The sequence below is a fragment of the Oxyura jamaicensis genome, chromosome 2, assembly GCF_011077185.1.
Source record: "Oxyura jamaicensis isolate SHBP4307 breed ruddy duck chromosome 2, BPBGC_Ojam_1.0, whole genome shotgun sequence".
Lineage (NCBI taxonomy): Eukaryota > Metazoa > Chordata > Aves > Anseriformes > Anatidae > Oxyura > Oxyura jamaicensis.
This window is the reverse complement of record NC_048894.1, coordinates 63,209,576-63,221,749: the sequence shown is the minus strand read 5'-3', so window position 1 is coordinate 63,221,749 and position 12,174 is coordinate 63,209,576. Positions and strand designations below refer to the sequence as shown.

At 36.4% G+C, this 12,174-nt stretch overlaps 1 protein-coding gene across 5 annotated transcripts in view; it reads left to right on the top strand.

The window, feature by feature from the left end:
• Positions 1-12,174, top strand: part of ELMO1 (engulfment and cell motility 1) — a 320,073-nt gene that overhangs the window by 140,320 nt on the left and 167,579 nt on the right. For all 5 annotated transcript variants that reach the window (XM_035319248.1, XM_035319246.1, XM_035319251.1 and 2 more), the window contains one exon: positions 7,486-7,590. In XM_035319248.1, the coding sequence (XP_035175139.1) occupies positions 7,486-7,590 (105 nt within the window). The remainder of the gene's footprint in view (positions 1-7,485; positions 7,591-12,174) is intronic.

The following is a 12,174-nucleotide window of genomic DNA, read 5'->3' as shown; positions in this document are numbered from 1 at the left end:
TATGTTGCTTATATGTACATACTGCTTTGCTCCTCCGTCTTCTCATTCCTTGTGCTTTTTTGCCTGTTGTAAGATGTAAAGGATAGTAAATAGAGCACACAAAGTGTTTGGATTTTGTTCAGTTATGAAGAATTACAATATGGGTAAGAGATCTCTGAATATGCAGTTTCATGAACTCAGGCCTGTAGATGAATTAAGAGATGAGGGGGAGTAGAGCAACTTCTTTGGGAATACTTGATTTTTTTCCCCTTCAAATAAAAAACACCTCCATATCTGAATTCTGAATCTTTTGACTCTTCGATACAGTCTGCTTATTACACAGCCTGTACACAGAAGGCAATACCTATTCTTTTAAAAACTCCTTAACTCTTTTAATCTTCCTATATTTTGGTGCAACTCCATTCTCTTTTTGATGTTAATCTGGAGGAGCCTGGAGGTATAGCAGAAGAATGCTCAGGGCATACAAAAAGTTGCAAATTTTTTAAAGCACAGCTCTAGCTTTTCACATTTCACATTCCTGTAGAGGGAGGCAAAGAAAAACGGAAGTTGGGTGAACTGAAATTCCACAGCAAATGCATCCAGTCTTTGTTATAATTAAAATTGCCGCACTACTGAAGGCAAATGAGTTATGCTATAGTACAGGCATAGACTAATGTTGGTTTAAGATGGAAGTATGGATTCAAAGGCTTTCAGAATGTGGTCCTATTTTTCAAACCCTTCTAGTTTGGTATTTATAAAGCCTGGCTGTTTGTACTTGAGCTGTAGGAAGTTTAGACTGTAGGAAGAGTCATTCTGTATATGGGGACTTAGGTCCAAAGACAGCTAAAATACAGATTTGACAGTTTCTTTTACTACAGATTAGTTGCTGTTCTGTGGTTGTGCCATTCCTCCCATAACAAACATCATATCCTTCACTGGAGCTGCTCATTACGGTACGAAGGATCCCGTCAGAAATCCACTCAAGTCTTCTGAGTGATGATGTATGGGAGAGGCAACTGCAGCAATTAAGCCAGCTGCTTCCCATGTGACTTTCCTGTAGATAACACATCTTCAGGAAAATTGCAATGATTATTTTTACCCTGATGTTACTCAAACCTTATCTAAGTATTTTTTCTTTCTCTTATAAGGAAATTATGACTGAAAGGTGTTTCAATTAATATGCTTTAAATTAGAGGTAAATTTTACTTTAAAGAGGTAATGTAAAATTGCCTGAAGTGTAAATAAAACAATCAAAAAGATGCTCTTGTCTCAGTCTTATTCTTAGAAAATTCTGTCTCAAGAAGCCAAAGACTTGGCAGAACTTGGTTTTGAGTCTTCCATTTTATTTAATGAAATGGTCAGGAGTTCCTTTTTCTTGTTGTTTGGCTATGCAACTTGCATGTTTTGGCCATAAGCTAAAATAAATATTTATGTACACTTGTTAAACAGTTTGTATAATTTCATTAATTTTTATACAAAATGCTTGTTAAATAGCTCTGAACTGTTCTTTAATAAGTCTTTGAAGCATCAGCCAGAACCATTAATGCTTGTACACCAACATACAAACAGTGCCAGGCATTAAATAAGAAAAGTCACAGTGTACCTTACTCAGCAGACATAAAACATACCTGAACTCAAAAAAGGGCTTTTCATGCTTAAAATGGACTTAAGAACATGAAGTGTACACAAGCAAGGATAGGATTGCTTGGGTAGATTTTAATTGTGCTTCGTCTGGCTTCCGTTTAGCTGAAAACATTTAATCTGGGGTTATTTGTAATAGTTTATTGTTATTATTTGTTTACTACCCCTGTTACAACTGTACTCCTATCTTGCATTGAACAAGATGTGATACCTCAGTGTTGTAGCATTTGTTTTAGATTCTTTGAGGCTTTCAAAGAATTGCCTGTGTCCATAAGGCTTAAGGTCTTGGAATACAAAGCATTAGCTCCGTGTAACTGTAAAGCTGCAGTAAATATGAAAAAACATAGAAAATACGAAGTATTGTACAAGAGCTTTATGTCTTGCTTACAAAGTGTAGTTTATTAATGTCTGAAAAAATGCAGTGTTTGTCATTCCCCAATGGTCTGTTACGTCTTATCTGATGATTTTAGGTGAGTTTTGTTATGTCACCGTAACATTCAGATTTTGTCAATTCTGACCACTGCACACTCGATTCATGACTGGGACAAACATCTAGGGGTGATGTATGTAGTGCTGTGGTCCTTTACATTAGATTACATAGTACCTTAGTTAGATCAGAGAGGTTGGAACTAGATGATCTTTAACGTCCCATCCAACCCGAGCCATTCTATGATAAGGGAATGTTAGTCAAATTTTGAATTTTTGATGCGTAGATTGCACTTAGATTTCTTTGTTGTTGAGAAGGTCAGTTTTGTATTGGTGAGTTCAAACTTGATCTAGAAAACTGTTGCTTAATGTGTTAGGTATGTTAGAATGAGTTTTATTGATGGAGGATAATATTCACGGTCTACTAATGTGTATTGTAAAGCTGTCATAAAAATGCTAAAGCAAGTAGAAATGTTCAAGTATTTGCTGATGAATGAAGCTGGACAAAGCTAGAGATATGTTAAAGTAAAAAATATTACTGCTCTGTAAATATGCAACTATAATTTGTAAGTCTTGTGAAAACTATATCGAGTAGAAGTACACTGGAGTTCTTTAAATGCAAAGAAGGGTAGGGATGGTATGTGATTTAAATGACTTGAACGGAATGTATCTTAAAATTTTTTTCTACATACTCTTTAAAGATGTAACAGCTGCTGAGCTTGCAGACATCCGACTCAAGGTACACAGTGTTTTTAGTACTTTATTTTAATTTTTAATTCAGTGATCCTCCAGATAAAAAGTCATTCTATCCTAGATTGGTGTTGGAAAATTCAAAAAATTGGCTTTGGAAGAGAAAAAAAATGCACATTTGCATATTTAAATAGCTATCAGGGGAAAAACAAATCTGTTTGTTAGTTCTTGCTTTCACTGAATGCATAGAAGTTGAAAATTCCCAAGTCACTCTTAGATCTCATTAAATTGAATGATGGAAGTTGTATGCATCATCTCTTTGAATACAGTGCTGTTAAATAAAATGAGAAAATTACTTCCTTGTTAAGAATTTTAGCTGACTAACTTCACATTTTTTTTATGTAGCTTTTTTTCATATTTGTATTTTTTTCTGTAAATGAACAGATGAGAATATTTTGTGTGGAAAACTTCAGGAGCATTTACAGAAGGGGTAAATGTTGAGGTTTTGTGCTTACTGATTCTAACATAAGTTTACCAATTTGTAATTCACTGAAAATACAGCTTGAAATGTTACTGCCATTCTGTCTCTGAGTTCAGATAGAGCAAACATCCATGTATCTATTAATGTAATTTACGACTTTGACCTAATTCCTTAGGTTTTAGTGTAGGTACTCCAGGTGATTGCTTTCCTTCCTGGCCCACAAAACATTGGTTTAGATTTAAAAGCAAGAGGAAAATAAGTAACTGCAAGTAATTCAAGGAATGAGGTGATCAATGCCTTTTGCACTATCTTTGTAGCCAGATTGTCCCTTCTTCTGTAAGAAAAAATATGACCAATTTTGAGGGGTGTCATTTTATATCGACACTATTTAAATTGGTCTCTTCTTCAGATATTCTGAAGTTTTTTCATCGTCAGTTCTTCTACAATCCCAATTCCTCTCTGGGAACACCTGTAATGTTTTTGTCGTACAAGCCTACAGAATAGAGACATTCAGAATAATGTTTCATGTGAACTACACTGGGGTTGGGAAAACAAGTTTGCTCTTCCTGTGTGGAACAGCAATTACTGGGACTAGCACTGACTGCAAGCAGCAATCAGGAATAATTAGCATAACCTGGCAACTGATTTACATAGCTGAACACAGCACTGATGAAAAACCTGTGATAGGCTGTCAATATCTGTCAAGGCAGAAATAAGTAAGTTTGTACCTTTAGCAGACTGTGAATGCGGGGAAATAAATGGTGTCTGTGCTTCGGCATAGTCATGTGGAAGGCACTGTTAGGATTAATACAAGGAACTAGCATCGCTTATTCCATTAGTGGTTATCTACAGACAGTGCACCATTACTGTGATTAAATGTCTCAGTGTCAGGACATATTCGTACAGCTGAAATCTCTACATCCCTCAGAGATTGCCTTGGAAGCCAAGAGGAAGACAGTGGAGCCATTCAGGATAGATAGAGAGGAAAGCCTTATGCAGCTAGGGCTGCATGAGAATACTAGGTTGTCTGATTATAATTACTACACTGGAATTTATCCAGAATAGTTGTAATCTTTTGAATCATGCCACATGATTTTATTTACTTTATTGATAATGCCACAAGCAGATGTGATTTTGGATTTGCATCTTATCCAGAAGACTGAACTTTCATTTTCACAGTACTCTGCTAAGCTGGCTAACATTCTTGGTGTTTTTGGTATGTCAACATATATAGCAAAAGAACATAAGCTGTTAAATACTGCTCAGAAGCTGAAGGTTATGTAGATACTATTCAGACTAATGGAAAAAAATAAGAAATCATCTGAAAAATTGTAGGTGACAAATCTGTTCCCTTTGTATTTCTTGGCTTTTTATAAAGAGAAAAATGGAATAGACTTTATACTAAACAGATGCAGCTAATTTGCCTGACGTGTTGTTTTCCATATATTTAATAAATTATGTTGTAGGTGGAGATGTTTGAATACTTCTAAATTATTCACTACAGCATTTTAGGTAATTTAGCTTCATATCTCATTTCTAAACCCACTCTCAGTTAATATTTCAATCACAAAAAATTCAACATGTTAAGAAAAGTATGATTTGGGGAGGGATGGAGAAGGAATAGAACAAAGCAGTCTGCATTCTTTTTGTTTTTGAAGAATAATTTAAAGATAATTTACTGTCTCACACATGCCAGAATTGTGGATCCTGAGTTATTGCCAGCTGACATATCTCCAGTGATTTGACTTAATAGAGTTGAAGATCAAGCCCTCATTATCCTGGAATCAAAAGTGACAGAAACTTTTGAAACAGCTAGGAATAGCTGGATATATAGGCTTGACTTGGGAAAAAGTAATGCGATGGAGATGGCTTTTCTGATTGAACAGATTTTTATTGATGGCAAGAGACAAAATGAACCCTTCTTACAAATGCAGTGAGATTTCTCGTTTCCATTTGTTTTTGTCGATGTTTCCACATAACTTGAGATGCTAGAATAGGATGAAGGAGAGAACTATTCAGGCAACGGTGGGTCAACCTTTTATTTTGGTATCCTGCTTTAATTTCAACATTGCTTGTAAATACCAGTAAAATGAGTCATGATATTCTAATAGCTACAGAAAGGTAGCTGGGTCTTGATACTCTCTGCTTGCCAGTATTTATCTATGTTCTGCCTGTGCTGTAGCATGGCAATGAAGAGAGTATGCACATCCCTATGCTGAAGTTCTGCTTGGAAAAGGTGTTATAAAAATAGTACTGTGAGGTTCCCTGTTGACAGCTTCTCAGCAGCTTTCCCAAGGAAAAGTACTCATTATGAGGCTAGGTATAAAGTGGTGTTCCCCAGAACTTCGTATGCATAATGAAGAGAACTTCAAATGTGTAGAAGATCTTACCAAAATGTTCATGTTGGGATTAGCAGGGCTAAGGGGGAGCATTTGTTTGTCTGCCAGACCCAGCCTCTCAAAAGATGTGCTTTCTGGAACGCTTGAAAATGTCAGGACGGGAAGTGTTCCTCTTCCAGAAGCTGAAGTCTGTTTTGCTTGTCATCTGTGAGAAACAGTCTTGTACTGATTGTAAGTGTTCTGGCTGATAAATATATTACATGTTGAAAATGGAAGGTTGAGCTGAGGAAACAGCCATAAAGGACTTTTTTAAAAAATTAAAGTTGATGAGTTTTGTTGTTGTTGTTGTTGTTGTTGTTGTTGTTGTTTTTTAAATGCAGTCAACTCACTAAACATTTATTTTCCACTCTAAGCTACTCCCCTTCTACTGCGTAGATATCTCCCCATAAAAATCTAGGATTTCAGACATCCTCTTGATTCTCCATTGTGAAGCGGTGAGCCTCTGATTGTGTTGCTTGTCCTGCTTCAGAGAACTGGTGTACATGTGAAACAAATAGACTGTGCACGCTATCCTGATCTCCAAATTTTTGTCTGCTTTTAAAGTGGCAGAAGTCACCTTAATATATAATTTTAACTTTCTGTTATTTCTAATCTTTCATGTGAATATGAATTATTGACCAGCTAAACCAACATGTCATAGATATAAAGATAAAGCAGGCAAGAGAGTGGAATCCTACATTTCTACAATTTCATGGCCTGGCAGAATCAACAAGAGGCGAAGTAGTCAGCCCATGCTTTTGTCAGTGAGGTGGGTGGATCAGACCCTAAGTACAGCGCAGAAAGAGATTAACAGAAGAAGAAATCTGTGCTGATCTTTACCATTGTTATATAGTAAGTTTTGTGATAGGAAATGCACTTTTAAAAGCTCTCACAGCTGAGTCTTGCAGAATAGAAATGCCATCGCAAAGTGACAAGGGAAATCTTTCTGTGTCAGAATGAGTGGAGCTGCAGACATTGAAAAGGTGATAGTGATAAAAGAGACTAGCAGGAGATAAGCATTTTTGATGGAGACATACCCTTGGGTGTTTGTTTTTCAGAGCATTTCTGTGTTGTTTAAGTCTGTCCACGGCCAGACAAATGTTCAGATCTGTTCAGAAATGTTCAGAACCATGAACTACATGAAACTTACTCAAATCTACATTTAATTCCATTCCATCAAAAGACTGATGGTGTTAATGAATATTTGAGCAAATGTCATTTTGTATGTAACAAGTGAAACTGAACATTTGAAACTTAGGTGCATGTGGAAGCTGACAAGTTTTGGTTATGTTTGGTGTGTTTGTTCATTAATTTCATACTTCAGTTCATAGATATAAAATTTAACAAAATTTACTTGAATTCCATAAGATGAATCTATTTAATTTCATATACTTTTGTCTGAGACCTTTTGTGTTCAGGACTCTGCGATATCCAGTAGACTTAATGGGGCTTTTGAATTTAGTAGCTTTTTCTCTTTTTCATGGTTTATTTGAAATCATCCCATAGCATTTGTATAAATATGTATTATGGAGGCTGTTTGCATGTGTATCTGCATTTTCATTAATTATTACTTCTAGTTTCTAACACCACCAATGAATCTATCATGTATGAAAGACTCGGATGAGTGCTATAGAAGCACAGATCTCCTTTTTGGAGCTCCATTGCATAGTTAGACAAGTAAATGACTGATAATCCAGTCTCATACTGTTTGTGTTTGGCTTTAAAGTTCTTTGAGGTGTGCACCATTTCCATGTTACAAGTTTTCTACTCAGCAAAAAGGCCTGTGTTGCTGGTCTCTGGCACAGCATGCTGACGTGGTGCACATCAAAAATCACAGGTGGATAGTTATGGAAATGTACTGATAAAGTGATCTTGTTATCTTTTTTGCAGAATCATGTAAACCCAGCAATGGATTTTACACAGACTCCTCCAGGAATGCTAGCCCTTGACAATATGCTATACTTTGCTAAACATCACCAGGATGCTTATATACGGGTAAGACTTCTCCTCTTGAAGATATCTGCAATTCCCTGTATATACTGATAATGTCCTGTTTATGGTTCACTTTGAAGAAGAAGGTTCACTGTTAACAGCCAACTATAGGAGGCAAACCATGTAACACTGAAACGTGTCATGTCTGTATAAGCTGATTCAAATATTATAGATATTCTCGTAGGCTTGCGAAGAGAATAAATATAAGCTTGTGCCTTTTTGGATGAATGATGGACAACTATGAGCTAAGAAATGATTATTTGTGCAGAATTCTCTTCTCTGCTTGAAGTCTACCAAAAATTATCAGGATTTCCTGTGGGAAGGAGGATTTGACTAGCAAATGACTTGATAACTGAGTTGACAGTGTCCTGAGAGTTAAGATGCTCCCTAAACTAAAACTATTGCTTTAGGTAAAGTAATGCTTGTAGAAAAACAGTTAAAAAGTGTGAGAAAAATCTCAAATAATTTTCTTCAGACAGGATCTTCTGTGAAGCTATTTTATTCGCGATTGCAATGGCTGGTGTCCTGTCAATCAGGAGTGCATTTTAGTAAACAAATCATAACCTTTTATTCCCTATTATCCGATGCCTGATTACCTCCCGTTTCCTCATTGGCTGAGTACTACAGGTTCACAAGCTACTCGACGCTCCTCTATACCATATATGTACATTTTTTCTTTTTTTCAACCCTTTAATTTTGCCTTTCTTATGTTTTGAGAACTTGTGATCTTTGTTTTACTGTTCTCTTTTACTGTTCTCACACTGCTCAACCTGTTTTTCTCAAGCTTCTACCTTATTTTGGAACAGTGAGGCCTTCTACTGTCCACTTATCTACTTAGCATTTCTCCTTATTATGACTACACAACTACCTTGGAATAAAGAAAAATAATTCTCTACTGCAAAAACACAACTTCGTTTCTCACAAAAGCAATCACAACTTGCACAACCTGTTCCTTCCCCTGCCCTGTTTACTTCCTACATTTGTTATTTCAAGTGTAGTTAAAACAAGTTGTATTGTTACATCCTTATGGAAAGAGGCATACAGGAGAATAATAGCTGCATCAAATAGAGCAACCTTTCCTGACCTTTAATGAAATTGAATATTTGCCATGAGCAAACCTATCTGGCACAGATGGGAGTAAAAGATAGTCTAAAAAGTCAGAGTCCTGAGGTGGTAGGGATGGTGTAACTACCTCCCAGAGTGTGTGCCCAGGGACCTGCATGAGGAAGTTGGCATATAGAGACAGTGTTGTGGTTTAACCCGGCCGGCAGCTAAACACCACACAGCCGTTCGCTCACCCTCCCCCCTCCCTCTCTGGGATGGGGGAGAGAAACGGGAAAGTGAAGCCTGTGAGTTGAGATAAAGACAGTTTATTAAGATAGAAAATAATAATGATAATAATAATAATATGTACAAACAAGTGATGCATAATGCAATTGCTCACCACCCGCTGACCGATGCCCAGCCCAACCCCGAGCAGCCGGCCCCCCACCCCGGCTAGCCACCCCTATATATTGTTTAGCATGACGTCAGATGGTATGGAATACCCCTTTGGCCAGTTTGGGTCAGCTGTCCTGGGTCTGTCCCCTCCCAGCTCTTGCTGCACCCCCAGCCTGCCCGCTGGCAGGACAGAGTGAGAAGCTGAAAAGTCCTTGGCTTAGTATAAGCAGTGCTCTGCAGCAATTAAAACATCAGCATGTTATCAGCACTCTTCTCATCCTGAGCCAAAACATAGCACCCTACCAGCTACTAGGAGGGAAAAATAACTGTCCTAACTGAAACCAGGACAGACAGTAAGCACATCAATTTTTTCTACTAAATAATGAAGAGTGAACTTATATGAAGTAAGCTAAAAGAGTTATCATCTAGTTTTTGTTCAAAGTAGAATAGTGTTAAGGCTGTAAAGGGTGTGCTGATATCCAAGACAGGATGACCCATGGGTATAATAGGAGACCACAAGATTATTGGTTTTGCTCTGTAAATACATCTTTCTGCCTCAGTCTGAACCTAGCAGTAGCAGACTGTGGCAGTCTGTGATGTGGAATAGTTATTGAACCTGATCAACGCCTGAAATTAAGGGTTATTTCACATACCGAGCAGTGAGTATGTTTTCTGGATAAACTATGCTGAACTGTGGTTTTCTTTATAAAAAAAGATACATGGTTACATTTTCTCATTAGAATTTGGATTTCTCATTTTAAATTTGGGTAAGATCTGCATGGTGTTACTTCATAGGCTTCTTTTTAAAATTCTAAATTTAGAAGATACACATAATATGGGTTGCCCTTGCATCCCACATAGCAAACTTGTTCTGAAGAAGTCCGAAAAAATTTAGAGGACAGAAGCTGTTGAAAATGAGCTTTCATTGACTTCTCTCCATTTATTTTTTATTTCTTTTTCAATTTCAAGTTTCAGATGCTGTTTTAAAAATTGGGTCCAGTATAGCATGTAATTAGCCACTTTTTAGAACAGACTTCGGTGCTCCTCAGCTTTGTTTCTGTAATTCAGTATTTTTGTTGCTGCATTGCTGAGAGTTATTGTTATTTTGAGTTGCCTGTCTTTATTCTTGTAGGATTCCTTTTACAAGAATGTCTGGGTGTGCCTTATATATTTCTCTCCTCATAAAGAGTATGTGTACACTAGAAACACCATGCTGAGGCATGCTGAGATAAAATTGCTTGCCAAAAGTTGCTGTGGAAGCTGCTAACACACCTTGGGAATATGTTAGCCTACTCGTCTTTCCAGAGTCAAGGAAACTGTATTTTGCAATGCAGTTAATTGCTTTACCATGGGTCAATTCCGAAGCCCCAAAATGAGCTAAAATCTGTACTGTGGGGTAATTAAAATTGAGATTGGAAACCAGCACTGGTTTAAAATAAACTTGGAAAGCTTTTCCTGACAGCATGCAGTGTATTAAATGAAGATACTATCAGGAAATTGTGACGACTACACCGAGTCTATTGCCAGTGCTATATTTTAATGGGTGGTACAAATCACTGCAGTTTGACCTGCTGATTTCTTAGGACGCCCCAACTGCATGGCCCTTAATAATGTATCTTCATGTGTTACTGAAAAAGCTGGGTAAGGAGAAGTTAGAAGAGAAGTCAAGCAGTCAGGCAGTAATCTCTTTCGTTTTTGTCTTTTTGTTATGGCTCTTATAGCTGATTCCATTTAGGAGTAATTTGCATTATAAATGGATTAATTAGATGAGAAGGATGTTTGAAGCTGCAGTGACCTTCAGTGAAGGGGGACAGTAAGGCTTCCAAGACCAGTGCCAAGCAAAAGTACTTACAGTGACAGAACATGAGTATGAAGGCAGTGGAGTGGATGGGTAACTCTGCATCTCCAAGGCAGAAAGCATTTGAGGGTGAAAACATAGGTGTGTCACAGTGAAAATGGAAACAAAACCAAGGAAACTTTTAGTTTCAATTTTGATTCCTAGCAACTTCCCAACATTTCATTTATCTTATTTCTTTTGCCTGTTGCATATTTAATTTAATGTTGCACTGTAATCCTGAAATTACAGTGATGTTGTTTTTTTCTTGCTGTCTTTATTCAGATAAACCAAGTTGTATTTCTTTATTTATACTTTTTTTTTTTTTTTAAATCTCGCTTTGTTTACTATATAAAATGATTGGCGCCTCCTGAAGAAAGGTTGTTTTTGTGTGTGTGTGTGAAGGAGCATATTTTCGTTGTGCATGTTTGCTTTGGTTGTGTAGTGTCCTTAGCTGTCATATATATATATATATATTTTTTTTTTTTTTTTTGAAGTCCTATTGAATTAGTCTCTTACTGAGTTGGCTTTTCTTTTTCTTTATTTCTTTCTTTAATTGTTTGGTGCTATCAGTGACTTTAGTAAAGTGCATGCATTTTTTTCATGTTCCACTTAAATAATCAATTGCTGTTATCAGAGGCTTTGCTTTTAAAAGGTGGTGACATAAACTATATGGAATGTATTGATGGAAGTAATGTTGAATCTCTGCAAGAAATTATAAAAGTTTCTGCAGGAAAAAAATTGCCAGCTTCCCAAGCTACATAATTATAGGACAGTCAGAGTGTATAATTAAAGTTAACAGTGAAGAAAATGATGGGAATAAAGCTTTGTGACAGATATATATATATATATATTAATTCTTTTGGAGCAGACACATTTTCAACCCTAGTTGCAATTTGCTCCTTTCCAAAATGACTTCAGTTTCAAGTTCTACTAATTTTAAAAATAAAATTATAAGTTACCATTTAAAACAGACTTTTTAATGTAGACACCTTAAGATTTTTCATGCTGGTAACTTGTAGCAGTGGGCATTTGAAACTTTCCTGAGTTGTTAAAAGGGTCTGAGGAAAAACCTTTCCATGGAAATCCTATCATGCTGTCAGTATCTCAGTTTATTGGTTCTTTGTTGTTTATTTGCTTGGGAATCCATGATACAAGACTATTCAGATTCATTTTCTTTTCAATACAATGAGGAGTGAGGAATAAATATATGAAACTGAAATATTTTGTATGCATGTGTTAGTAGGCACACACGCATTCATTTGCCTGATTTTTATTTTGTTCTTTTTTTTTTTTTTTTTTTTTTTTTTTTT